At 45.7% G+C, this 26,311-nt stretch overlaps 2 protein-coding genes and 1 pseudogene across 2 annotated transcripts; 1 reads left to right on the top strand and 2 right to left on the bottom strand.

The window, feature by feature from the left end:
• Window positions 1-684: 684 nt before the first annotated feature.
• Window positions 685-18,190, bottom strand: GLOD4 (glyoxalase domain containing 4). The gene is given in 11 exon segments (XM_060395310.1): window positions 685-3,501; window positions 3,504-3,522; window positions 3,609-3,643; window positions 3,646-3,721; window positions 3,990-4,076; window positions 5,000-5,136; window positions 7,843-7,987; window positions 11,860-11,980; window positions 12,567-12,616; window positions 18,054-18,106; window positions 18,109-18,190. Coding segments are annotated over 11 exon segments (960 nt in total). The 5' UTR covers window positions 18,143-18,190; the 3' UTR covers window positions 685-3,298.
• LOC114108771 (asparagine--tRNA ligase, cytoplasmic-like) lies at window positions 14,488-16,639 on the bottom strand (annotated as a pseudogene).
• Window positions 18,191-18,241: 51 nt separating the features above from the next.
• MRM3 (mitochondrial rRNA methyltransferase 3) lies at window positions 18,242-24,730 on the top strand. Its single transcript, XM_004013238.6, is given in 6 exon segments — window positions 18,242-18,581; window positions 18,830-18,870; window positions 18,873-19,073; window positions 20,046-20,213; window positions 22,338-22,742; window positions 22,745-24,730. Coding segments are annotated over 6 exon segments (1,260 nt in total). The 5' UTR covers window positions 18,242-18,267; the 3' UTR covers window positions 22,876-24,730.
• Window positions 24,731-26,311: the final 1,581 nt, after the last annotated feature.

Raw genomic sequence — 26,311 nt, 5'->3', positions numbered from 1 at the left:
GTGAATTATGGTAAGAGTTACAGAATACAGGTAAGGCACTTAAGAACATGTCAACATAGGAGATGCTTAATAAATAGTAACTTTTGTTTTCTCTAATATTAACAGAGAATGGATCTGAAGTAAGACAAAGCAAGTTATAGGCTTGTGAGTTGTACCATTCATAGTTTGTCCAGGTTAAGAGGCTCTTTGGCTGTAACACTAGCGTGACACAAACAGCACTAGGCATCAGAGGAACAGTTGATAAACTGGACGGAAAGAAACGCCTTCTCTTCCAAAGACTCTAATAAGAAAATAAATAGGCAAACCACTGAATGGGAAAAGTACTCATCTTTACAGATTATCTCGTATCCAGAAGTCCAACACATCAATAAGAAAGAGTCAGATTTTTTTTAAATGTGGATTTAAATGGGCCTTGACAAATTATGCAAATACTCAAGTGAGAAAAAGGACATTCTAGGATAATAATGCAAAGACACACAGAGTGAAAGTAAACTCATATTTAGAGCTTAGAGAATGGCTAAAGTGTGAAATAGATCATTGATGTGTCTACTAAGGTTTTCATGAAACTCAATGGATCAGGTAAGTTATGCATATCGATATAGTCCAATCATATTAAAATTAAAAACTACACAGAGCAGTAAAGACAGAAACAAAATACATGGGACAAACTAATATATACAACCATTTTTAGATGGCCAGGGAAAATTTAATAAGAACTGGATTTTAGGTGACATTAAGGATATATTGTTGATTTTTTTGGCCACACCATGTGGCATGGGGGATCTTAGTTCCTAGACCAAGGATCAAACCCATGCACCTTGTATCAGAAGCATGGAGTCTTAACCACTGGGCCACCAGGTAAGTCCCACACTGTTGATTTTTAAGTGTGATGATGTCGCTGCGGTATACAAGAAAATTCCTTAACTTTTACTTTTTAAATTATCTTAAAATGTGTAAAACACTTATGTATTTACGGTTGAAATGACATGGCATCTGAAATTTGCCTTAAAATTCTCAACAAACATCTCCACTGCCAAAAAAGTGGAGTGGAAAGGAATGATGAAAAATTATGGCAGAGCTGATGAGTGATAATCACATAGGGATTTGTTGTTCTCTTTTGTGTATATTTGGAACTTTTAATCATAGCATCACCCAACTCAATGGACACAAATCTGAGCAAATTCCAGGAGATGGTAGAGGACAGAGGAGCCTGGAGTGCCACAGTCCACACAATCTCAAAGAGTTGGACACAACTTAGCAACTGAACAATAATTAAAAATAAAATTATGGCAAGAAATGGACAAAAACACACAAATGTTGGTGAGGATTTAGAACAGCTGGAACTCTTCTATACTTACATGACTGATAGTTTAAAATATTCAATCACTTTGGACAACTGTTTGGCAGCTTCTTAGAAAGTAAAAGCAATTCCCCTCCCAGGTATTTATGCGAGAAATGAAACATACGTTCACCAAAAGAGTTACATGAGACTGTTCACAGCAGTCCTCCTTATGATAGATAAAAATCTGGAAAAAAATTCCAATGTCCACCACTGGAAGAATGGATAAGCAGATTACTACATTCACAAAACTGAATACCACTCAGCAAAAGGAAGAAAAGAGAACTCCGGAATGTGCAATTACATGGAGCAATCTCAGAAATGCTACTGAAAGAAGCCATTCCGTTTGTATGAAGTCCAAGGATAGCCAAAGCCAGTGTGACCGAAGTCAGAACAGCAGCTGCTGCTGCAGGAGGAGGGAAGATAAAAACGGGCTTAAGAGAGCTTTCTATAAATGATGAAAATGCTCTACATTTTGAGTAGTGAATATGAGTTTATGAAAGTGTCAAAATTTATCAACGCGAACACCAAATTTCTGTACACTTAAATTCAATGTATATTTTACCTCAGTAACAACAATCAAAAATGCCTGTTTGGAGCTTAGGGAGGAGGGAGGAACTAGAAATTAAGAAGTTTAGAACAGATGATGGCTGAAGCTCAGAGCAGAGATAACCAGAGGAGCAAGTAACTTCTCAGAGAAAAGAAAGAATGTACGAGCAGAGTAAAAGACAGCCAGAGTGGGACCGTGGCAACATCACTTCAGGACCAGCCACAGGAAAAGGTGCCTGAGGCTGAGGGGAAGCCGTCAGACAGACAGGAAGATGGTGGAATCTCCAACATCAAGGGAGAAGAGAGACCAGGAAGTCAGTCAGTGATGAAAGAGCAAGAACAGTTTAGCCAATCTGCCCACTGAGAGGTTGCCGGAGATTCTACTTTTCCTTCATGGCAATATTTAGAAACACTAAATCTTCTGTACATTTCTGGCTTTGATGAACCTCAACTGAGTGTCCGTTATTATGTCAGCAGTTTGCCAAGCACTATAAACCACACAGCAATCCTGGGAGGTGGATAACCTTATTTCCTCACATTTCTGTATAAGAAAACTGCAGTTTAGAGACTTGAAGTAAATTTCTTAAGGTCAGTCACATAGATTCTAAGTGGCGAAACCAGGACTGGTGGATTCAGTCCTTTCAGCAGCAGCAACGCACCACCGAGCACTCCGACTACCTATGAGCTATGAGCGGGAAGCTTTAAAAAAAAGCTATGAGATCATAGCATTCATGGCCAAAGAAATGTGTGACTGTCTCCTCCATTTTGCAGGCAGGAAATCTGGGTTCAGAGATGCTGGGAATCTGTGCTGAGAATCCCCAGGCCACACAGCTTCATCTGAGCGGCAGCCCTCACTCCCTCCTCAGGAGCCTCTTCACTATGAGGCACAATCTGATGTACTTCCTCCGTTTTCCTTCTCATATTCTGAAAGCAAAATCCCCCTTTGCCTCAGAAAACAACTCCAGTGAAGCTTCTTCTGCTGTCCCTCACCCCACCCTTCTCACCATCTGCAAACAACTAGCTTCTGGGTTTCTCATTAAAAGGGATGACTTACTCCATCAATCACTATCCCGACAAAATTAGACAGTAAACACGCACACACAAAGAAGTAGAAATGGCGCGCAGGGAGATTTTTAGCAGGAACCTGGAAAATGGATATGGGGTGAATAAAGAGTTTTCAAGATGTTGGAGTTAGTTTGTACGCTGGTGAGAATAATTCACCAGGAAGGAAGAGGACGATGCTGTAGAATGGAGAAGATATGACTAAGGGGCTAAGATAGTGAGAATGGATGGCGGTCGGGCACTTCCGGTCTCTGAGCAGAACAGTGATGTATTCAGCAGCAGTGGTTTCCTCAAGGCAGCCCGAGGGAAGGCACTGACGCTGCACCCCGCCAAGAGTCACAGAGGTGGTCATGGAGTTGACACAAGTCTCTGGCTCAAGTCACCCCAACAGCAAAACGACAGAGTTCTGAAAATAAGAACTGGCCCTTCTCCACACACATTATCCCCTTCGGCCGAAGCGGACAGGAATTTAGAGGTGAGACTCACGTCGTCCAATAATTTGTTTCCCTCTGGATCCACCTTTGAGAGTTCTCGAAATGCTTCATCCCCACAAAGCAAATTTCATGTCCATCCTACACCAAGAGAAAAGAAATTTGGCAGAGAGACACCTCAGAAGAAAACCCTGGGGCAGCCTGTCCCCTTCCTGGGTGATACTTACAGGGTCAGCCAAAATAATCACTTGCACGGTCGCCTCCCTGGAGTGTCCAGACTCACCAACGGAGTCAGAATCTTCTGGTTCTCCCTTTTCATCAAGTCCTCTATGTCTGACAACTTGAGGAAACAAAAAGGCACAGTGAGCAAGGGGGTTACCATGCTGGGGCCATGGTCCCTGGCAGCCCGGAGGGCTCTCAGATCAACCAGAGGGAACCCTGGCACCACCTGTTTGATTTCTATTATCTCAGCTGCTCTCGAGACAACTGCCGAACTTCATGCCAAAGCCATAGCCAGCATGAACCTGGAGCAGGGAGGGCCAGGGTTCCTAGCTCTTGGAAGTCGCTAGTCACAGAGTTTCAACAGAAGACCTGCTACTATACATTACCTCTTTTTGAGGGCAAGAAAAGGCAATGCGTCCAAAACCTGTTGCGTGATCAACTTTCCCCGGGATGGCCTGCAGCTCCAGCTTACACTGAAAAGACACGAGAAAGTGGGTTTATTTTTCAGAACAGATCACGTGATTAAAAAAAAAAAAATTCAAACCAGGATAAAGGAATAAAGTAAATTCTAAGTCTCCCTCCTATTGTCACCCCAGTGGCAACCAATCAGCAGTTTCCTGTGTATCTTTCTAGATACACAGCATAGGCATAGAATCTTTTTTTTTCATACAAATGGTAACATAATTTATACATTATTCTTTCCCTTGTTCTTCTCCAATTAACGTTGCCATCTCAGCACATAAAGACTCTTTTTTTTGACGGCTGCTTTAGTAGTCCATTCTATGCATCAACCATAAATCACTCAACTACTGAATCCATAGAGCATTTAGGCTATTTCTTTTCCTTTTTTTTTTTTTTGTTTACACTGGGCCACTTGCAGGCTTTAGTTCCCCTGCTAGAAACTGAACCCAGGCCCTCAGCAGTGAAAGCGTGGAGTCCTAACTAGTGGACCACCAGGGAATTCCCTAGGTTATATCTTGCTATTACAAATAATGCTGCAGCGGATAAACTTGTACACACTCCTTTGTGCACACATAGGATGAATACGTCTATGAAATAAATTCTCAGTAGACCTATTTGGGTCAAAGTACAAGGACTAAATCATGCTCAAATGTTACTTTTTTTTTTTTTTAAAAAAGAGGAAAATAGATCATCATCATTGCGTTAAATCTTGCCTACATCTCCTCTGACTCAGCAAATCCACTCCTGAAAGGATATGTCTCCAAATATAAATAAAGGTAATATCTGGGTGGTGAGTTTCCCGGCAGTTTTTATTTTCTCCTTTCTGTTCTAAATACTGAATTACTATGAAGAAACTACGTGAATAACCTTCATGTTAACCTCACTTATATGTCGAATCTAATGTAACAGATTATTTCTTTCCAACATTGCTCACCTGGTTATCAGCATAGCCTAGCAAAGCTCTCTGTTCCTTCTCATCTTTTTCATAAATTTTCATTCCCAGTAGATTAGACCAGTAGTTCAAGGACTTCTGAAGATCAGATACTGCTAGAGTTACTTTTAATACAGGATCTGTAAGGTAACAAAACAAAGGAATGGACAAGGCAGTGCAAAGGAATGGAACTGAAGGACCCAAACAGGCTCAGGTATATACTGAGAATTTAGTTTGTGATAAGAAAGAGATTTTAGATCAGTATGAAAGGGCACATCGTTAAATAAAGGCATTAAGATAACTGTAGCAAAATACATTCCTGATGGGTTAAAGGGTTAAGTTGAAAGAATGAAACCATGAAAATACTTGAAACAAGTGATCATTTAAACAATTTTGGGATGGAGAAAGATCTTTTATTTAATCTGACATCAAAGACAGAAAAAACATGAAGAAGAAAATGTGCTAGGTTAATCACACAAAATGGAAACCTTGTACACAACAAGCAAAACAAGAATTACAGTCAAAATTACAGACAAAACTACAAAGTAGGAAACATCTTTTTTAACAACAAAAATGAGCAAGAAGTCCTTAATATTTAAGTCACCTTTCAACATCAATAGGAAAAAGATGCCCATCCTAGAAAATAAGCAAGAGGCACGAAGCAGCAATCCACAAAGGGAGGAACATGCAAAAGCACGTTTAACCTCACAAAGTCAGAATTCAAATAAAACATTCTGTTATCTAATCGGCAAATGATTTTAAAAAGTTCACAGAGTTAACTATTACAGCGCAATGGGAAAAACCACAATGGCAGAGTGTAAATTAGTAGTATTTCTGGGCAACAATTTTGACAGAAAGTGTCTAAAATATGTCCCCTGCTTTTGAAAGAACAATCCCATTTTCAGCAATTAAGGAAATAGCTGTGGATGTGTGAAGGGCTTTCATCGAAGACACTCATCACAGAGTTGCTCATGACAACGAGACACCAGGGACAAAGTGAATTCTAACAACAGACAACTGTTTCTCTTCCTATGATGTCACACAATGGAATCCCGTATATCCGATTATATATTTCTTTGGATTAAAAAGTTGGAAGGATATACTCTAAAATGTTAACAGTGGTTATCTGTTTTCTTCTCTCTGCCTGTTTGTCTAGGGAGAAAAAAAACCCTGCATTTTTAAAAAAAGAATAACAGTTATACTAAACGCTTAATATTACTGGAAACTTCTATCTTGTACAGTGACTTTTGGAAGAGCTGTTCCAACTCTCCATCTGAGGATGGTAAACTCAATTTAGTTTTCTTCGATTTTCACTGCCTTAGCCCTGTTTGCTAGACTAGCAATACCATGACTAAAGCAAGACGTCTGTCACAGACACCTCTCCCTGGCAGATTTAAGTTTTCCCCATTCACCGAGAAATCAACAAATTCCAACTGACTCACACCCTGAAGGGATGCAGGGACAGGAATAGTTGCAGTGGGTGTGACTACACAGGAGTGATTCATTCAAAGGATGGACACCCCCTAGACTGGGTGATCTGACTATACTACCAACCAGAAATCAAGGCTCCCAAGGTGTTCATTGCAAAGAACAAGAATATTCAGGCCTCTGGGGCCCACCATTATTTTACGCACTGAAGTATCATGAAGACTATGGAAAAAGTGTACAGCGAAATTCATGACAGGAGTTAGGTATATCAAAGTTAGTATTTCAAGCACCAATCACCTATCTATAAAAATAATCATGGAAATCCCTTACATCACCTGGGAAGTTCCAAAAATACCATCTCTCAGTAAGTCCCACAGCACACGTCTAACCCCCACACTGGAATCATTGCCCTTTCTTCTTCTGAGCTCTGGATGAAAAGCATGTAACATTAATCACAACCATCAGACTCAGTATGAGGGGCGTCCAGGAGCTGAGGCAGACCAGCGTTGGGGAGGAGAAGGTCTCCTTCGGGGCTTATTCACGGAGCGAATGGCTGGCACAAGCGCCCTGCAATTCACCAGCGTTTTTTTTCTTTCCTTTTCTTGCTCTTGGTTCTTTCTTGGCAAAGCAGGTAGCAGAATTTTCAGCAATACGTGTAGGATGCATGAGGATGCCTGAGGTATTTGAAAGGTGGCGCAGTTTCTCTCCTGCTCACTGTGGGGCTCAGCGTGGTGGGCTCCTCACCTCACTCACCCGTACTCACTGAGAACCACCACCATAATCCGGGAAACTGTCCTCAGCCAGGGCAGAAGACTAACTGGTCTAAGGATAAATCTGCTTCTCTTGCCTGCCTATGACTGGTTCAGGAGCAGGGTATGTGAGGCAACTCTGACCAGAAAGTTTGCTAGAAGATTCTAGGAAAGTTTTGCTGTGCTTTTAAAGAGGAGCCACAGAAAGTCAGTTTCTCCTACTAGATGAGAGTGTGTGGGCGGGCAGCCCCAAATGCTACTGGCAGTCACCCCACCACTGTGAGGGGGAGAAGCGGATCCCTGAGGACAAGAGGGTGGAGAGAGAGATTTGGGTTTTTGATGCCATTGCTGAGCTGCTAGATCAACAAACCCTGAAGTCTCTCTGACTGAGACAACACCTGCTCTATGAACTAAGACTTTTTTCACCATTCAACCCAGAGGTGGGTTTTCTGATATTTGCAGCTGAAAGTATCCTACACATCAACACGTTACCAGTAGAACTGAACCACTCCAGAACACTGATAGGGATGCACTGTAGTTTTGACACTGGCTTGGGAAAGACGAGTCACGTCAACACAGAGACTCCACAGGAGACAGAAGTCAAGCTCCCTCTCTCCTTCTACCAGATGCCTTTAGACAGAGGGCTTTTGTCAGTCCAGATATAATTACCTGACTGAGGTGGACTGCAGTCCTGCAAATAGAACTTATAACCTCCAGGGGCTTTGGTTTCAAACACACCGTCTCCCATTTCACTGAGCGGCCACTTCAGCTTCCTAGCATTGCTGACAGCTTGCCTGGAAGCCACCGTGATACCCTATGACAAACAACAAAACATAATCATCCAAGAGCATAATCACAACAGATCTTCTTTAGGAGATAATGAAGTAAAACCCCACTGCCTTTATGTCAAACACCTAAGATTTAAGCGGCATTCAAAACTTTTCTGCTACTAATTTTGAAGTCAGTCTTGGACATTTTTCTCCCACAAAGATTTCAAACTTTGTGGATGGTAGGCCAGAAATTCAAACGCCAGAGAAATTAGATCCACTGAGCAACGAAAATCGGGCTTCCTTTGTGGCTCAGCTGGTAAAGAATCCACCTGCAATGTGGGAGACCTGGGTTCGACCCCTGGGTTGGGAAGATATTCTGGAGACGGGAAAGGCTACCCACTCCAGCATCCTGGCCTGGAGAATTCCATGGACTGTGAATTCCACGGGGTTGCAAAGAGTAGTCAGACACGACTGAGTGACTTTCACTTTCACTAACAGAAAATTCCCCCTCATTTCCAAGATCTGGTCAGAGAAATCTTGCCAGCTACCTAATTAAACTTTTGTTTTTATTTTTAAAACCAAAAATATAAACCAACTATCAAGGCATCCTTTATTTAAGTGTAATCAAAATACCTAAGAATGTACACTATGCCTTCCAATATACCTGGCCTCGTTTCTAGCTTGGATGGTAGATCAGCCTCTGCCTTCAGTCTTGTTGAGCCATCAGCCACTCTGCTGGAGTAAATGTCCTGAAACCCACCCTACTGTCTGCCCTCAGGACAGCAATCCCACGTTGTCATTCTTCTGCTTAAAACACTTGATGGCTCTTCACCCTGGGATGGCTTACGATGGCCTAAAAGGGCCAAGACGCTCTGACCCAGGTCATTTTTATTTCTGGCTGTGTTGGGTCTTTGTTGCCATGAGAGTTTCTCTCTAGTGTGGCAAGCAGGGGCTCCTCTCTAGACCTGGTGTGAGGACTCCTCACTGCGGTGGTGTCTCTTGTTGCAAAGCACGGGCTCTGGGGTGGGCAGGTGTCAGCAGTTGCAGAACGTGGGTTTGGCAGTTGCAGCTCCCAGGCTCTAGGGTGCAAGCTCAATGTCTGTGGCACACGGGCTTAGCTGCTCCAAGACATGGGGGATCTTCCTGGGCCGGGATCGAAACTGCATCTTCTGCACCGCCAGGTGGACTCCTTACCCCTGAGTCACCAGGGCAGCTCGCCCTGACCTAGGTCATTTTTGGGCCCATCTCCTCCCCCTCTCCACCGTCCTCTACGCATTTTCTCAAACATGCCAGGCACTGTTTGAGGGCTTTTGCACTGGCTGTTTTCTAGCTGAAATGCTCTTCCCTGAGACACTCATACAGCTAACTCTTATCCTCTTTGAGCCTTTGTTCAAACGTCACCTTCTCATGGAAAGCTACTCTCAACACCCTACTTGAAACTGGTCATTTGCACCTACCCCAAGCTCCTTTTCTCTTCTCCATTCTTTGCCCATTGTAATGATCATATTTAAAATGATATTATTTATAGATTCATTCATTCATTCAAATTTATTATTTATCGTCTGTCAGGCTCTGGGCCCCTCTCCTTGGTTCATGGCACCAAGTTGGTTTTCTCCTTTTTCTCTGCCTGATTTAAATTTGGAGCATAAAGAATAGAAGGATAAGAAAACACAGAGCCCCTCATACACTGAAGCACCAAATCCTATGACTGCCATCTCTGACATCTCTCAAATCCATCCACTCTCAAATCCACCCACTGCTGTCACTGTATAACCTTTGGGCTGGCTGCCTCACTTTCAGTCTTGCTCCCGCCAACCCAACCTCCCTGCTCTAGCCAGGGATTCTTGGATACTGCAAATTCTGTGTTATGCTCCTGCTTAAAAATGGCTCCACTCTGCTTTTAGAAGGACATCTAAATGTCCTGATATGATGTGGCCCCAGGGGACTCCTCCAGCCTCAACGCTACCCTCTCTCTTCTCCACACTAAGCTCCAGCCAGATTGCACGACTCACAGTTCTCTGAGTGCAAGGCTCCCCTCACCTCCAGGCCTGTGCACATCTCCCTCAACTGGCTCGGATGTCTCCTCCAGGAAGCCTTCCCTGAACTCTCATCCATTGGAGAACAGGCTGGCGATTCCTCCTGTGTGTTCCCATATTCCCCTGTTCCTACCTCAATCTGAGACTTGTCACACTGTTTTCCTGTTGTCTCTTTACTTGTTTCCCCCATCAGACGGGAACTCCTTAGGCCAGGGAACATGCTCCACTCTCTACTGTATCCCCAGGATCTAACAAGGGATATGCCATAGAGCAAGTCACAAGAAATACCTGTTAGACAAATTAGTCAGTGGCACAGAGAATGAGAAAAAGAAACATAAATATATTAAGTCTGAGCCATCCTTTCCATTTATTTTGCAGATATCAGACCCTCGTACGAACTTCCATCTAGTTACCTTTATTTTAATGCGTCAATGAGTTAATTAATGAGTTAACAGGAATAAGAGAGCAAATGACCAAAATAACATGAGGTAGATTTCCTGGGCAGATTCTGAGTAAGAATGAATTACAGCACTCCCGCTGTGCATTTGGGCCGAGGGACACTGTATCTTGCAGTAACTGATTACCAAGTGGTAGATACAGACAGGGACAGACTAAAGGGACAAAGCAGGTGATTAAACAGTGAATCCCACTAGGGGACTGTAAGGAGAAAAAAATATGGGCGACCCCTGTAAGCTAATGATTACTCAAGGAAGCAGGTGAGCTTAACCATAAAACCAGGCAGGGCTTGCTTAGTAACAAAACCATGCAACAGAAGTGCGGGGCATGCCCTCAAAGAATAAAACAACAGTGGCCTGAGCCCCACATCCTGACCAGCGCACTTAGTCAGTTAACGATCCCTAGGACAAGATCTCTGCATACAAAAAACCCCAGCAATTTGTGGACCTAGCTTGACCATGTAGGAATAAGCAAACTCCCTACCCAACCTGAAGGAGGAGCTGATGATGGGAGCACGATGTCTACTCAAGAAAAGACAAAGAAGCGCTCTCCTTCCACACTTTTCCTTTGATTATAAAACTGTAGCCCACTAAGTTCTTGGGACGTAGCATCTCTTGCCTGCCCACTTGTAAGCCTCACAAGCATCCTCTTCTAATAAATCGCTTCTTATCTATCATTTTAGCTGGAGCTGAATTCTTTTCTGAGCGGAGTCATGAAAGACGACAGCACCAGAGCTCTTCAGAGCCCCCTGAACGACACCCAGCGGTTTCAATACTGTCACTGTAACAGATGCACAGTAACTTGAGCTCTTGAATGAACGAATACAGTGCATGCAATGCCACTTTTTTATCCTGAAAACCTTGTCAGATTTTTCTGTGACTGGGATTGACTGTAATTGCCTGAACCAATCACAACTGTCCACTAGAGAGAAAACATTTCTCTGGATGGTGCTGAGGATCTGATGAACCAATGATGCTGGCCCCTCCACCTCTCACGGTTCAGCCATTCCCCAAGGGGAGTCCTGTCTCCTTCAAAGCTGTCTCTACATCTCGAACTTGATTTCTAAATGCTGGGAGAACACATTTCATCCTGAAGCCAGCTTGGAGACAAGATGCCCAAGCCGGTTTTTTTTTTAAAAATATTCAATATATTTTAATTTATCATTATTTTTTAAATTGGAATATAACTGCTTCACCACATTGTGTTAAGTTTCTGCTGAACAACATGAATCAGCTAACTGTATACATAGATCCCCTCCTGGTGAGCCTCCCTATCCCAGTTTAGTTCTTTTTAAATAGAAATCATGAAACTGATCACTAAACCACACCCAAAGTCATCAATTCAGTTAGTCGTCATTATCTACAGCTGTCTCAGTGACCTCTCAAACATAATGCCAAAATCAGCTAGAACAAAATGGTATTTACCAGGAAGTCATTGCCAAGCTGGTAGCTGCCGATGCCGTAATTGTAAGTCAGTTCTGTGACAAAGTGATCACCCTCGGGTCCATACCCCACCATTGTTTTACTCCACTTCCCATCATAAGGCCTAGAAAAGCGAAAAGGAAAAAAAAAATCCAACCCAGTGATCACAGACAAAAATCTGCTTCAGGCCACCCTCAGAGAGCTACTGGAACAAGAATAGGGGCAGTCCCCTCTGGTCCTCCAAGTACCCGTAAGGACATGACGGCCCTAGTCAGTGCTAAGGGCAGCTGTGGGCAGTGCTCAGGAGCCCCGTCAACGAAGGCTCCCAGGACCACCCGTCTGGCACTTACTTGAGGGAAAGATTCATTTACCTTTCCTCAAAAGCAGGGAGCTGCATCCTATAGGGACAGTTTTCCCACCTGACCTTAACTTATATTTTGCATATTTATCAACAAGCATGCAACTCCCATCAGGCCTTGGAATTTCAGGCCATGACTACTGAGCTTAACTAAGAGATACTCGATAAGACATTGCTTCATACACAGAATACATTTCTTTGTGACCCTGAAGCTGCCTCTCTAATTTCTTATTTCTGTTTTTTATTGCCTCCTTAATTTCCTCTGCTGCCTTCTACCTGCTTTGAGAAACTGCTTTCTATTCTCCAGGGGTATTCAAAGCTTAAGGAGATGTTAAGAAACAAAGTGTCATACCCGTTACAGGCAGCTTTGCAGCCGTCTTCAAATTCCTCATGCCGAAGAATCTGGTAAGGGAATTAGAATAGATGGCAAAGTTTTCCTCGTACTGTACACAGCATATTTAGCACAAACTAAAATGTCAAAACACAGACATGATCATTTGCAGGCTTTTACATTTAAGATGAACAGAAGATGACAGCTGGAGATCTTTCCCAGGCTAGAAGATGAGGTAAGAGAGCATGCCTTGATAGTGGGCTTCCCTGGTGGCTCAGTTGTAAAGAATCCGCCTGCAGTGCAGGAGATACAGTTTTGATCCCTGATGCAGAAAGATCCCACATGCTGCTGAGCAATTAAGTCCTTGGGCCCCAACTACTGAGCCTGTGCTCTAGAGCCTGGATCTGCAACTACTGAGGCCACGTGTTGCAACCACTGAAGCCCATGCACCTACAGCCCGTGCTCTGCGACATGAGGAGCCACTGCGCCGCAGCTAGAGTAGTCCCCACTCACTACAATGGGGAAAAGCCCACGCAGCAGTGAAGACCCAGCATGGCCGAAAAAAGAAGAATCGCTTGATAGCAAGGGTCAGGCAACCAAGCAAAGCTGTACAATCTACTCACATCAGGAAGTGGTAACGTGCAGTTAAAAAAAGTGTGGCCTTCACTTAATTGTGACAGGGACAGAGTAAACGGACAAAGTAGTTGATTCAATAGTGAATCCCACAAGGGGACTGTAGGTAGAAAAATATGGGAGACCCCTGTAAATGATTACTCAAGAAAGCAGGGTTGCTTAGTAACAAAACCATGCCACAGAAGCACACGACATGCCCCAAACAATAAAAACAATGGTGGCATGAGATCCACATTCTGCCCAGCAAGCTCAGTAAGTTAAAGATCCCTAGGACTCGTTCTCTGCACACATAAACAATAATCTGTGGACCTAGCTTGATCATGTAGAGACAAGAAAATCCCCTTGCCCAACCGAGAGGAGGAGTTGATGATGGAAGCATGATGTCTACTCAAGAAACACAAAGAAGTTCTTCCCTCCTCTCCACTTTTCCTTTGATTATAAAACTGTAGCCCAGTGAGTTCTTGGGGCATGGTATCCCTTGCCTGCCTGCTTGTAAACTTCACAAGCATCCTAGTCTAATAAACTGCTTCTTATCTATCACTCTGCTTCTCGTTGAATTCTTCCTACATGGAGACATAAAGGACTAGGGTACTGGGAGCTCACTGGAGCACCCCGAAATGACATCAAACACTTTTAGTTGTGTAACTCTGAGAACGACATATTAGGACCTGAGTCTGACATCTTATGAAAATAGATAATTTATTAAAGCATTTGACACAGACCCTACTACACAGTAGGCTCTCAGTGTGTCAGTTTCATTTTCCTTTTTGAGCCCCACAGCTACTGCTCCAGTTCAAGCTCTCATACATCTCTCACAGACTATTAGAAATCATCCTTATTGATCTTTCCTTAAAACCATCATAAAATTAAGCCCTAAAGCACAGCTCTGGTCACATCACTGCCCTGTTCCAAAATGTAAGAGAGCTCCCCATTTACTATGACATAAAATCCAAATTCTTAGCATATTATTCAAGATACTATAAGAAGCAGTTCCAACCTATTTGTCCTGGTATCCCATCTCCTCAACTTCAACTAAGTAATCTAAGCTAAAGGCACATAAAACTAGTGATGCTTCCCAAACATATCTTATTTGTGCATTAGTTGTTCAGACCTCTAATCTAGGTCTGTGGAAATCCTATCTTTAGTGGTCAACTCAAGTACAAGGTCTCTATGAATTATTTCCTGAGGACCCAGGTTAGAGTTAAATCTCTCCTCTTGTACTTTTATAATAATGATAGTTAACACTTACATAATACAAACCATATGTCAAATACCACATATATAATAACATTTAATCTTACAACCACCCTTTAATCAATGAGGAAACACTTTATTTTTTATTTTTATTTTTTATAATTTAAAATTATTTAATGATATATGTGGTACATGCGACATAAAGATTGTAACCTAAAGGGGATAAAGCGCTGAGACATACTCCCAACTGCACAGCTACATGCCACAGTTTCTCCCAAACTTTTCAATGGGTATTTTTTCATTAAAATGATAACATCAATGTTACTTGATATTAAAAATGTTTTGAACTGCTTTCTGTGGTAGCAGGAATAAAAAGAGAAAACAGAAATGGACGTACCCCAGCGGCATTAAAAAAAAAGCGGGGGGAAGAAAAGCGGGGGAAGATTCTGGCCCTTTTTTAAGAGGCAGTCTGTTCCTTCCATGAACCGTGTTCTTTCCTTGAAGCTCTGGGGGTCGGGGGACCGGTCATGGCTTGCAGCGCTGCACAAACCGAGGGTACAAGCACACGTCGCGGATGTGGTATCTGTCCAGAATCCAGGTTAAGAATCGTTCCAAGCCCAGGCCATAGCCGTGTGGACACGTGCCATATTTTCTCTGATCCGTGTACCAGTAATAGGGAGTGGGGTCAATCCTTCTCTTTGTAACCTGCCAGGATCTCTTCATTATCCCAGATACGCATGGAGCCGCCCCACGATCTCACCAACATTGGGCATCAACACGTCGACAGATTCGGTGAGGCGGGGGTCCTCGGGACAGCGCTGCATGTAGAAAGACTTGATCTCCACGGGAAAGCGACACAGCAAGATGGGCTCGTTGATGGTGTCCGTCATCAGTCTCTCTGGAGCTTCCGGATGTCCTCTCCAAATTCATAGAAAGTTCCGTCTTCTTTCTTACGTTGTGTTCTTTCAGCCACACAATAGCATCTGAATAGTTCATCCGTTTGAAAGGCCGCTTAGGGGCTTAAAATTCGGGTTGAGGTCGCGCACTATGCTTCCTGCGGGTGATTTCAGGACTCTATCGACCACGTCACACACCAAGTCCTCCAGGCGGTTCAGGAGTTCCTCGAAGGTCAGGAAAGGACACTCGGCTTCCACGTGAGTGTATTCAGCCAGGTGCCTTCGTGTTCTGGACTGTTCTGCCCTGTATGACTGTGCGATGCAAAAGACATCCCCAGAGCTGGAATGCAGGTCTCCAGGTAGAGCTGAGAGGACTGTGTCAGATACGCCTCTTCCCCGAAATAGTCAAGCTTGAAGAGTGTGGCACCGCCTTCCACCTGTGTCTGCACTAACGTTGGAGGAGTGATTTCGTGGTACCCCCTGTCGAAGAAGGGGTCTCTGAAGCACCTGGTGACCACGGAGCGCGCCTTCAGGATTTTGGACATGTTCTCGCCCCGGATCATCATGTGCCTGTTGTTGAGCTGGACGTCCACGTCGGACTCCTCATTGATCAAGTTGTCAGCGCCTCCTGCGGGGGCCAGCCCGATCAGCTCCCAGAAGTCGCAGCTCAGCTCGTGGCCCCCCGGAGCCTGCTTGCCCTTCGGGGTAAGATTCAGCATTCCATACACTGCGACACTGCTCTCAGTGGACAAGACAACGCCATTGTAACACTGACACAAATCATCTGACAAGACACACTGGAGAAAACCCGTACCGTCCCGCAACACCAGAAACATTAAATTCTTTCCTTGTCTACGCAGCCTGTGGACCCAGCCAAACACCTTTACCCTTTGGCCTCTATATCCTTCTAGTTCCCGAATCTTCACACATTTCGGCTCTGGAAGACTTGGGTCGTTTTCAATGGTAATCTTCTTTGCTTCTTCCAGGTTCTTCTCTTCGCAAATTGTCTTCGGCCTCTTTCTTCTCCCCGGACTCACTCTTCATCTGCTCTCTGTGCCACAGCTTCCTAATGTTCTTCATCTGGGACTTAGAAATAACATCCCACCTCTCATTTTCTTTTTGTGAATCTACGTAAATGGTAGGAAAGGGTTCTTTTCCAACTGTCATCAAAGCCTTAAGGCCTGTTTTAAAGGGTTTCTCCTTGGTTCCATCACCAGTAGCATCATTCCCTCTCGGTCGGAGACATATAGTTCTGCGAGCACCATCCCTGCGGCCGCCCTCACCACCTCCAAGGACATCGCCGCCAACACGCAGCCACCTGGTCTCCCGCGGAGTGCGCCGGCAGCTCCTCAACTCGGAGGTTGCATCATCGAACGTCGCGCAGAAGCCGTCGCCGTAAGTCACCCTGGCGTCGCGGCTCCATTGGTTACGGGAGGTTACGGAGCTAGGGCGCGCGCTGCAGCCGCCATCTTCGGTTCAGGCAGAGGCCGAGGAAACACTTTAAAGGAGTGTTCTGTGGTTTCTATCACCACATTTTAACTTCCATTACCATCTGCAAAGTACAAATACAATTCCTACCAAACCAGGATCTTAACTGAAGACAGATAACAGGGTCATTTTCATCTTTGTCACCAAGGCCCAAAGCAGAACTATGAAATAGGTGATATTCTTTAAATGACTGATGAATTTAGGTAATTCCCTTTGTACTCTGCAGTGTCTCTACATTAAGCCTTACTCTTGCACACTGTAAACAATGTTGCCTGCAATTCCATTTCAACAAAGATCAAACCATCAGCTAATGCAGTTGCTCACCAACAGCACACCCTGAGGGAATTCAGAATGGAAAAACAAGAAGCCATCTCTGCTTTTGGATACTGGTCCTCGACATTTAAGATGCATTTCTAAGGAAGAATTTCAAGGTACTCAGAACCCATCTCCCCACGCACAGAAAAGCACTAAAACCATTAACTTGAGCTATTTCTGTGCTTAGCAGTAATCTCTTGATGTTCCTACATGGTTTTGGGTTCTTTCCCGTCTTCAAGCAAAAACTCATATACCTTCTAGCTCCTCCCTTGCCTCTTCAGATCAGTTCCTCAGAGCTATCCAGAGGCTGTCTTCCACACTAGAGTCCTTAGGAAGGTTCCCAAATAAAAATTAACTCAAAAATCTTAGGTTGTTAATTTTTCTTTCAGTTGACATCTAAAGTCCCTGCGTAGCAGGAGCCTTCCAACAGCTTCCACCTGTGCTTGCCACCCAGGTGATCTCTGCAGAATCACAGCTGGAAAGGAGAATGGATTCTGAGTTCACACTTCAGAGACGAGCTGGAGCGTTCACCTAGACAGACTGAGTGATCCATTGAAACCAGCCCCAAGAGAAGTAGAGCTCTGTATTATGCTGGTATCTAAAACCAAAAGGCTCCAAATCAGAAGAGTCATTGTTTACTGGAAGAGTATTACGTAACCTTTTATTTACTATCTTTCCCACAGACTAGAAACTTCGCAAAGACAGGAATAACCATTCGTGAAAGAACTTAAACTGAAAGGACCTGTGTGCGCACACAGTTGGCAAATAGTGTGAGCCCCTTTCAAAGCCCATCTAACCCAAGCCGCAATTCGTGATGCTTCCTGAACCTGAAAACTACAGTTAATGGGAAGTCCTGGGGCTAAGGTCCGACACACGAGTTGGCAGTGAAATTCACATCGCACCACTTTCTCCTCCCTCGGCCAGGTGGGGTTCAATCACTCGTGCCCCCTCGCGCTCCAGCCCCTCTCCGCCCTGCCTGCACCTTCATCCCCAGGACATCGCGATAGAAACAAGCCGTCTCGAAGCGGTTTCCACTTTGAACACGAAGTGCAGAGCTCTGCGATTCGCCATGACCACCTACACTACCACCAGTCACGCGTACAGCGACGCACAAACCACAGCTGACGCCGGCGCGTTAGTGATGTCACTGGCCACCGCCGGCGCGCTTTCGTGACGCAGCCCACTGGGCGGGGAAGATGGCGGCGCTAGTGAAGCGCGTGGGATGGGCTACGCGACCGTTGCTGCGGGTGGTGCAGGCTTCGGACCTCGATGCGCGGCGCTGGGTCCGGGCATTGCGGCGGAGCCCCGTGAAAGTGCTGTTTCCATCTGATGAGGTTGTGGAACGGAAGCTTGATCCCAGGAAACAGCCTCAGAAGGCGGCGGCAGAGGCCGGTCCCCGGGAGCAGCGACAGAAGCAGCAGATTCAGGGGCCAGCATCCCAGACCCCCAGCACCTGGGAAGAGTCGGGGCTTCGCTATGATAAGGCTTTCCCTGGAGACAAAAGGCTAAGGTGATGTGTTTCCGAGGCTTGTCGAGTTTTCTCTTTCTCCTCAGTCCTCATAGCGAGAGCTTGACCTCTTTCCCTTGCGTTGGAGGACTTTCTTGCAGCACACCTCGCTGGTTTTTATTATGCACAGAGGGCAGAATAAGTGTCTTTCTAACAGTTCGTTCGTTTCTTTCACTACGAAGCTCTTCATGTCTGCTAGAACTCGATGTGTGTCGGTAATGAGGATCCTGTCTTTTTGTTTCCACCCACAGCAGTGTGATGACCATAGTTAAGTCCAGGCCATTTCGAGAAAAGCAGGGAAGATCCTGCTGGAAGGTCGTAGGCTGATTGCAGACGCTCTCAAGGCTGGTGCTGTGCCCAAAGTTTTCTTCTTTAGCCGTCTGGAATACATAAAGGAGCTGCCCATTGAAAAGCTGAAAGGTGTTAGCCTTATTAAGGTGAAATTTGAGGATATCAAGGATTGGTCCGACCTGGTAACACCACAGGGAATAATGGGTCAGTGGTTGTTCACTGTGTTTGTAGAAAGGGAGACTTGGAATTATTTGTTCATACTTGTCTCAGGGCAACAAATTTAAATGAAATTGAAAATATTACTGAGCCTAACCTTTTCTTACAACAGTGTTCAAATCTGTGAATCTTGTATTTTAAGTGGAAACTGAAGCTAGTTTTCTGTCATCATTTGTATTGTGCGTTTTATAGTCTGCAGGGAATAATCACTCCTCCTCAGACCTTATGTTTTGGGGGTCACTTCAAGCTTTAATCACTCCTCCTCAGACCTTATGTTTTGGGGGTCACTTCAACCTTTAATGTCCAGTTAAAACTTAAGAAAATATTGGGAATTCTCTGGCAGTCCAGTGGTTAGGACTTGGTGCTTTCACTGCCTGTGGGCCCAGGTTCAATCCCTGATAGGAGAACTAAGATCCTACAAGCCACTTAAGTGTGGCCAAAAAAAAAAGAAACTAGATTACAGAATAATTACATAGAGTGTGAGTGAAATCACTCAGTCATGTCCAACTTTTTTCGACCCCATGGACTGTAGCCTACCAGGCTCCTCCCTCCATGGGATTCTCCAGGCAAGAGTACTGGAGTGGGTTGCCATTTCCTTCTCCAGGGGATCTTCCCAACCCAGGGATCGAGCCTGGGTCTCCCGCATTCCAGGCAGACGCTTTAACCTCTGAGCCACCAGGGAAGCCCCACATAGAGTGTGATTTTACTATAAAAGAAAAAGCACTTACATATGGGTAGATGGACATACATGTAGGGAAGTGCATGGAAGAAGTTCTGAAAAGACACATTACACTGTTGAAAGCAGTTATGAGGGAGTTGGTGGGGAGCACACTGAATTTTTCCATCAGAATGTTTACATGTATGTAATTACAAATACACCAACAGTGATAAATAACCAAAACGTCAGATTACTCCCCATACCCACATCAGACAAATGAATCACATTTCTTGTTTCCTCAGGGATTTTTGCCAAACCTGACCATGTTAAGATGACATACCCTGAGACTCAGCTTCGCCACACACTGCCAATATCCTTGATTTGTGACAATCTCCGTGACCCTGGGAACCTGGGGACAATTCTGCGATCTGCTGCTGGGGCAGGCTGCAGCAAAGTGTTACTCACCAAAGGTAAGATCGCCTGTCACTGGGTGGATTAGGTGGCTGTTTGTAGTGAGCTGGCTCCGTGGGCAGATGTGTATGGATTTGGTTCTTGGATCTGTCCCTTGGTAACTCTGTGTAAGTGAGCAGCATTGCGAGCATCAGTTCCCTTATCTGGAAAGCAGGCGTAATAGAATCTACCTGGTAGGGTTGTTCTGAGGATTAAGTGAGATGAACATCAAGTACTCAGCACCATGCCTGGCACACTCATTCTTGTTGATTATCTTTAAAATTATTTTGACACCTGCTAGGTTTTTAAAAGAACTTAAAATTAATTAGGGAAGAAATAGATGCCGGTTTTAACACTTGGTTCTGTCCCCTCATCATAAAGAGAAATTTGTAGCCTTGGTACCAAACAGACTTGCCTGACAGTTGGGACATGTCTAATAGACCTATTACAGCCTGGAAGGAGAAGGAGGAGAGGATCATCCATCAGAAGCAGTGAAGCTGCCATTCGGTGTAAAGAGAAGTGGTCCCATTGCTAAGACTCACCTGTATTGCCTTTCCCAGCTCTTTCCCCCATCACCCTTTCCTGGGGTGCATCTCTCTGCCAGCATGAAAGTCAGGCTCGGGGCCCTATATCCATACCCCACTCACCTGCCTCACTGTTGAGAGCTCTGAGAGCAAGCGTGGTTTGGGAAATGGACCTGTATCACCCAGGCAGGCGGTTTCCACGTTGTTGCTGGTGGCTGGTATGGGAGAGGTAGAGAAAGGCGGGGAACATCTGATGTGGTGCCCAGCGTAGAGGACCCGAGGATGAGGGGAATCTCAGCTTGTCCCTTACTCCTAACTGGGTGGAGAAGTCAGACTAGATGGCACCTCTTCTTCCCCGACTGCTAGCCTCTTGGCACACAGCCCACCTCCCAGCCCTTGTTTCTCACAGTGCTCAGGAGAGCCTGTGGTTGGGGACCCACGTAGACAGTGTTACCTTCTCCACGTTTTTTTTTTTCCTTTTTGAACTTGGTTTGCCTACTTAACCTTTCCTCAAGTTTGACAGATTAGCTTCTAAGATAACTTACAATTAGGAAATGTGTGCTAACAAGTCAGGGAGGGTAGTAAATACATGGTGCCCCAGTCCTGCTGTCTCCTGGCTTGTGGCACTGGGAAGGGCCACGTGTTTGCTGACGAATGGAGGCAGTTGGGTTTAGCACGACTGCGAAGACGGGTGTGTGCAGGACAGGGCTCTGGCCTTGGTTTTTCCCAGGATTGCTGTAATTTCCCCATTACTAGTGTCCTCCTTGCTCCAGTCCAGATTCAACATTGAAGCCAAATGGGTCTAAAATATAAACCAGATTCTGTCCCTATTTTGCTTAAAATGCTTTGGTGACATTATATTGTCTAATGGGTGAAACCCTAAACCCCTCGGCTGGGCACACCACCCTCCTTTAAACTGGTCCTTTCCTGCCTCCTGCCTCATCTCCCACCTCACTCCCATTAATTGGCTCGATTATCATGCTTACAGTGTTCAGACTGTGGCGCGATTGCCGCTTCTGTAACTCTCCTCTGCCCTGGTCTTTCCCTGACAAGATCCTCCTGTCCTTCACGATGCAGCTCAGTGTCGTGTTCTCCCGGTGGTTTTTCCCGAGTGCCATGCTGTGCACAAGGGTTTTCTGTTACCCTGTTTATGCTTTTTTAACTTCAGTTGTTACTGAGAATCTAGTCACCTGCTGAACTGTCGTCCCTTCACCACTGCCCACTCCGTTACAAGCTCCTTGAGGCTGGGGACTTCCAGGCTCTCCCATCTCCTGTCCAAATGTCTGGCATGTGTGGGAGGTTTTTTGGCCATGCCACATGGTCTGCAAGATCTTAGTTCCCTGATGAGGGATCCAACTCATGGCCCTTTGTAATAGAAGTATGACGCCCTAACCATTAGACCGCCAGGGGATTCTGTGTGGTGCATGTTGAAGGAATGAATAAAATCTGTTACAGCACTTTGCTGGACGCTGCTACAGTTGGGGAGGCAGAGGTCCCAGCCGCCAAGGCCACGATAGGACATTTTTGCTTTATCCTGATCCAGAATTAATCTGACTTCCTTCAAAGTCCCCTTGTCTGGGAAGGTTTGTAATCTTAATTGGATCCTCTTTCATTTGCTAGGCTGTGTGGATGCCTGGGAGCCCAAAGTGCTGCGGGCAGGTATGGGCGCGCACTTCCAGGTGCCCATCATCAACAACCTGGACTGGGAAGCAGTGCCCGACCACCTGCCTGCTGACACCCGCGTCTACGTGGCTGATAACTGTGGCCTTTATGTGCAGGCCCAGGCCCAGAGGTCTAACAAGGCCAGTGACTATGGCTGGGTACGTGACCACCGCCCGCTGAAGTTTCATGAATATGAGGAAGAGGAAGAGGATCTAGAGAGTGGAGCGAGTCAAGACTGGCTCCCTGAACTCGAGGTCCAGAGTTACGACTCAGACTGGACAGAGGCACCGGCGGCCGTGGTGATAGGTGGGGAGACCCACGGCGTGAGCCTGGAGTCCCTGCAGTTGGCCGAGAGCACAGGGGCGGGAGGCTGCTGATCCCCATCGTGCCCGGCGTAGACAGCCTGAATTCAGCCATGGCTGCGAGCATCCTGCTCTTTGAAGGCAAAAGACAGCTGCGGGTGAGGGTGGAACGCCTGAGCAGGGACAGGCATTAACACCAAGAGGAGGTGTGTGGAAGCTGTCCTCAGCTTGAAGTTGTCTCTGGTTACTGGAAAATAAGAGCTTCCATGACTCTGCTCAGCCTCAAAAATAAGGAAGGTCAAAATTCCTCCTGAGGTCTCCCATCTTCCCGCTGATTTTTATGTGTGTGTGTGGGTGGGTAAGAGAACAGAAGTAAGTGCGCCTCGTGGCTCTTACGTTTTTAAAAATTGTCTACCAAAGAGCATCTTTGTGCCCAGAAAGTTGCTGAAGGCAGCATCCTGGGCAGGAGGACCCTCCCTCCACAGCTGCAGGTACTTGCAGTCAGAGAGGGCTGGTTAGAGTGCCCAGGCTTGGTCACTTACTCCTCTGATCATTGGTCAATGGAAAGTAAGCCCCTGTGAAGTGCAGACCAGTAGATTATGTTAAAATCCTTTATTTATTTCAGTGTGGTCAGTGGGTCTCAACGCCCATCTTCATCTTTGGCCTAGTGGTGAGGACATAGCTGAGAGATTAATGATTGAGGAAGCTAAGGGTACAGGTGATGGCATTCAGTAGTATTAATAGTGGTTCTGGCTTGGCTGTGTTAATCTCTGATTGTTCATGCAGGCCATGACTTAGACAGTTTATGTATGACACAGTTTTTCTCCCTAATTTCTGGTGAAACAGCTGATTTCATTTGTTGGTATTACACCTTCTTAGCACCTCTGCAGATATCTATTTGAAGACTCTCAGTTCAGAAAAGGAAAAACAGTTTTTAAATCTTCAGCTTAACCCTGCATCTCTCAACAAAGCCATACTCCTTGTAATGGCTTCCTGCTGTTAGTCCTGCTTTGTGTAACCCTTTTGCTTAAATGGAATGACTTGTTTACATTAACCCCTCGTCCAGCATAAACAGAACACCAGTGTTCTTGGTGCTGTGTGAACAGAGGCTCCTGCACGGAGAGGGGCGGAAGTCCTGAGGATGAACACTCGGGGCCGTTGAGCCCACAGCTCGGCAGCAAGACCCTGCTGTTCTTCTCTTAAAACAGGGCAGACTGAATCCTTACTGAGCACCAGTGGGATGTAGCCAGGGACATGAGGGCAGGGGCAGGCGGTGATCACTCTTAAGTCACTATGGGAAGCGGGGGGTGGGACTAGAGTATGGGACTGACTTTTGAGCAGTGTTTTTGCAGCCACAGAGAGTATGGTTGAAGACGAAGATGCCAGCAGTGTAGTGTGAGCACCTCCCTTCCATATGGTGGCTCCTGCCTTGACTGGGCTTCCTTGGGAGCCCCTCAGCTGCTCGTCACGGAGGTCCAATGAGTTGCAGCGTGGCCCAGAGAAACTAGGGACCTCTCCTAACCCCTTCACCTCGCCCAGGTCCCTGGTAAACCAAAAGGTCATGTATGGCTGTGCCTAAGCGGCCCCGGTGGGACTGCTTTGTTATGTGGTGTTATGTTGGAGAGGAGTGGGTTTTACAGGAACAATCTCTCTGGTTGGCTGTGCTCTCTCAGGCTGACAGGCTGGAAGCTGCTCTGGTCTGGACCTGCCCAGGGCCCCACATAAATGTTGGGCGACAGTGGCCCCTGGAATGTTCTTGAGAGCGTCTATCCCTGTCAGCCTTCAGAAACTAGAAGAGCCCACAGCCTTTGTACTGTGCTGAGCCCACAAAGGCTGTGTGTGGCCTCCTCTGCCAGCTTCACAGCCACAATGCCTGCAGGTGAAATGGTGGGGGACAACCCACAGAACAATACCACTCTACTGACAAGTCTCCCAACACCTTGGAAAAGTGCTAAAAAAATATACATCACTGAAAAGAGGCTCCATGCCTTTTCAGCATGAAACCAGCCTCTTATTTTTATCCCAAAATAAAAACCAATGAAAGAGCAACACACCCTATATCTTGTCTTTGTTCAGGAAAACAGCACTGCAGAAGAGCATGCCTGGCACGTCACTCTCCACCGGTTTTATCATCCTGGTTGTAAGAAGGAAAAGAAATTTGCGTCCCCTTCACTTTATGATCAATGACTTGTAAACCATGCCTTGTGAATTCTTTATATATTTCTGGGTATAATTTAGCAGAGGAAAGGGGCAGTCTTTCCTTTTAAATGATCATGGGGGAGCAAGTGGTGGTGAAGTTTTTTACCTACTGATGTAAATTAGCTATCTTGAATCCTTCTCAGTTTTTTACCAGTATTTGTCACCATTTCCCCAGGAAAACGGGATGAAAACTGAGCAGCACATGACAAGTAAAGAACATGGCTCGGCTGAAAGAAGCCTTTAGAACTTCAGAAGGTTGGCCAAGCTGCCCCTTGCCTTTGTGCTGCATGTAGCTGTAGTGGTGGTATCTGCCACAAGGGGGCAGTCACACCTCAAAACGACTCCCAATGCTGGAGGGAGGGGTGGGGATTTCTCCTGGATGCAAGTTGTTGCAATCAAGAGGATGGAGTCAAGTCTCCCTCCACCACCCTGGGCCTGTGGCAAGCTCAGAGTTGCTGCAGCGGGAGATCCATCCACATCGTCATTCGTTCTCGGCAAAAATGTTGAAGTACAGAAAGTTGGACCAAAAACTAGGAGGAAATGGACAGAAATGGGAAGCAGCTGCTACAGAAAAAATCTAGCACATCTTTTCCTTTGAATGGAGCCTCTAGGAAAGCAGCTCTCAGCAAACGCTGATGTCCCGGGTTCCTGAAACGTCCATTGGGAACCCGCCACCTCGCCCTCTAGGAGTTTCAAGACGGGGAGGCATAAAGCCCTTACCCTCCCCCAGCCTCAGTTGCTATCGCACCTTAGAATTTCAGTCATTCACAGACAAACCAAAGCGGGAAGGGCGGATGGGATGAATTGGTAGACGGACGTACATATATAAGAACCTACTGTATAGCACAGGGAACTCTGTTCAGTGCTCTCTGGTGACCTAAATGAGAAGGAAATCCAAGGAATAGGGATATGCATACATGTGGCTGATGCATTTTGCGGTACCAGAAACACGGCAGTGTTACACAATTACACACCAATTAAGGGGGAAAAAAGTCATGCAGGCCCAGAGGATAAGCCAACCTTGGGGAACTGGTTTCTACCAGCTTCACCTGGGACCTCCTAGCACGTTCCCAGGGTTATTAACAACACCAGGTGTCACCACAACCTGAGCTACCTTTAGCTCCACTTTTGTGTCACGTCACGCGAAGACCCCAGAAACAGCACCACAGCCTGGCTGGTACTGAAAACCATCTGCTGCACTGTGGACCCCTCTTGGCCAAGCAGCCTCCACCCTCTGTGGGAGCTGACCTGGCTGGCTCACCTGGAAAATGTGTTTTAAAGAAAAAACTCATGTAAACACCTTTTAACGCCAAGATCTTACTTTACATCCATGAACATGCAAAGGGAATATGCTAGAAGCAGCCAGATGAACAGACAAGCTGATGTGCTGCTGTGGGTGACTTGACCGTCCCTAAAGCAGGGTCCCGAGTT

This window comes from Ovis aries, chromosome 11 (genome assembly GCF_016772045.2).
Source record: "Ovis aries strain OAR_USU_Benz2616 breed Rambouillet chromosome 11, ARS-UI_Ramb_v3.0, whole genome shotgun sequence".
Taxonomy (NCBI): Eukaryota; Metazoa; Chordata; class Mammalia; order Artiodactyla; family Bovidae; genus Ovis; species Ovis aries.
This window is presented reverse-complemented; position numbering and strand designations above follow the sequence as displayed.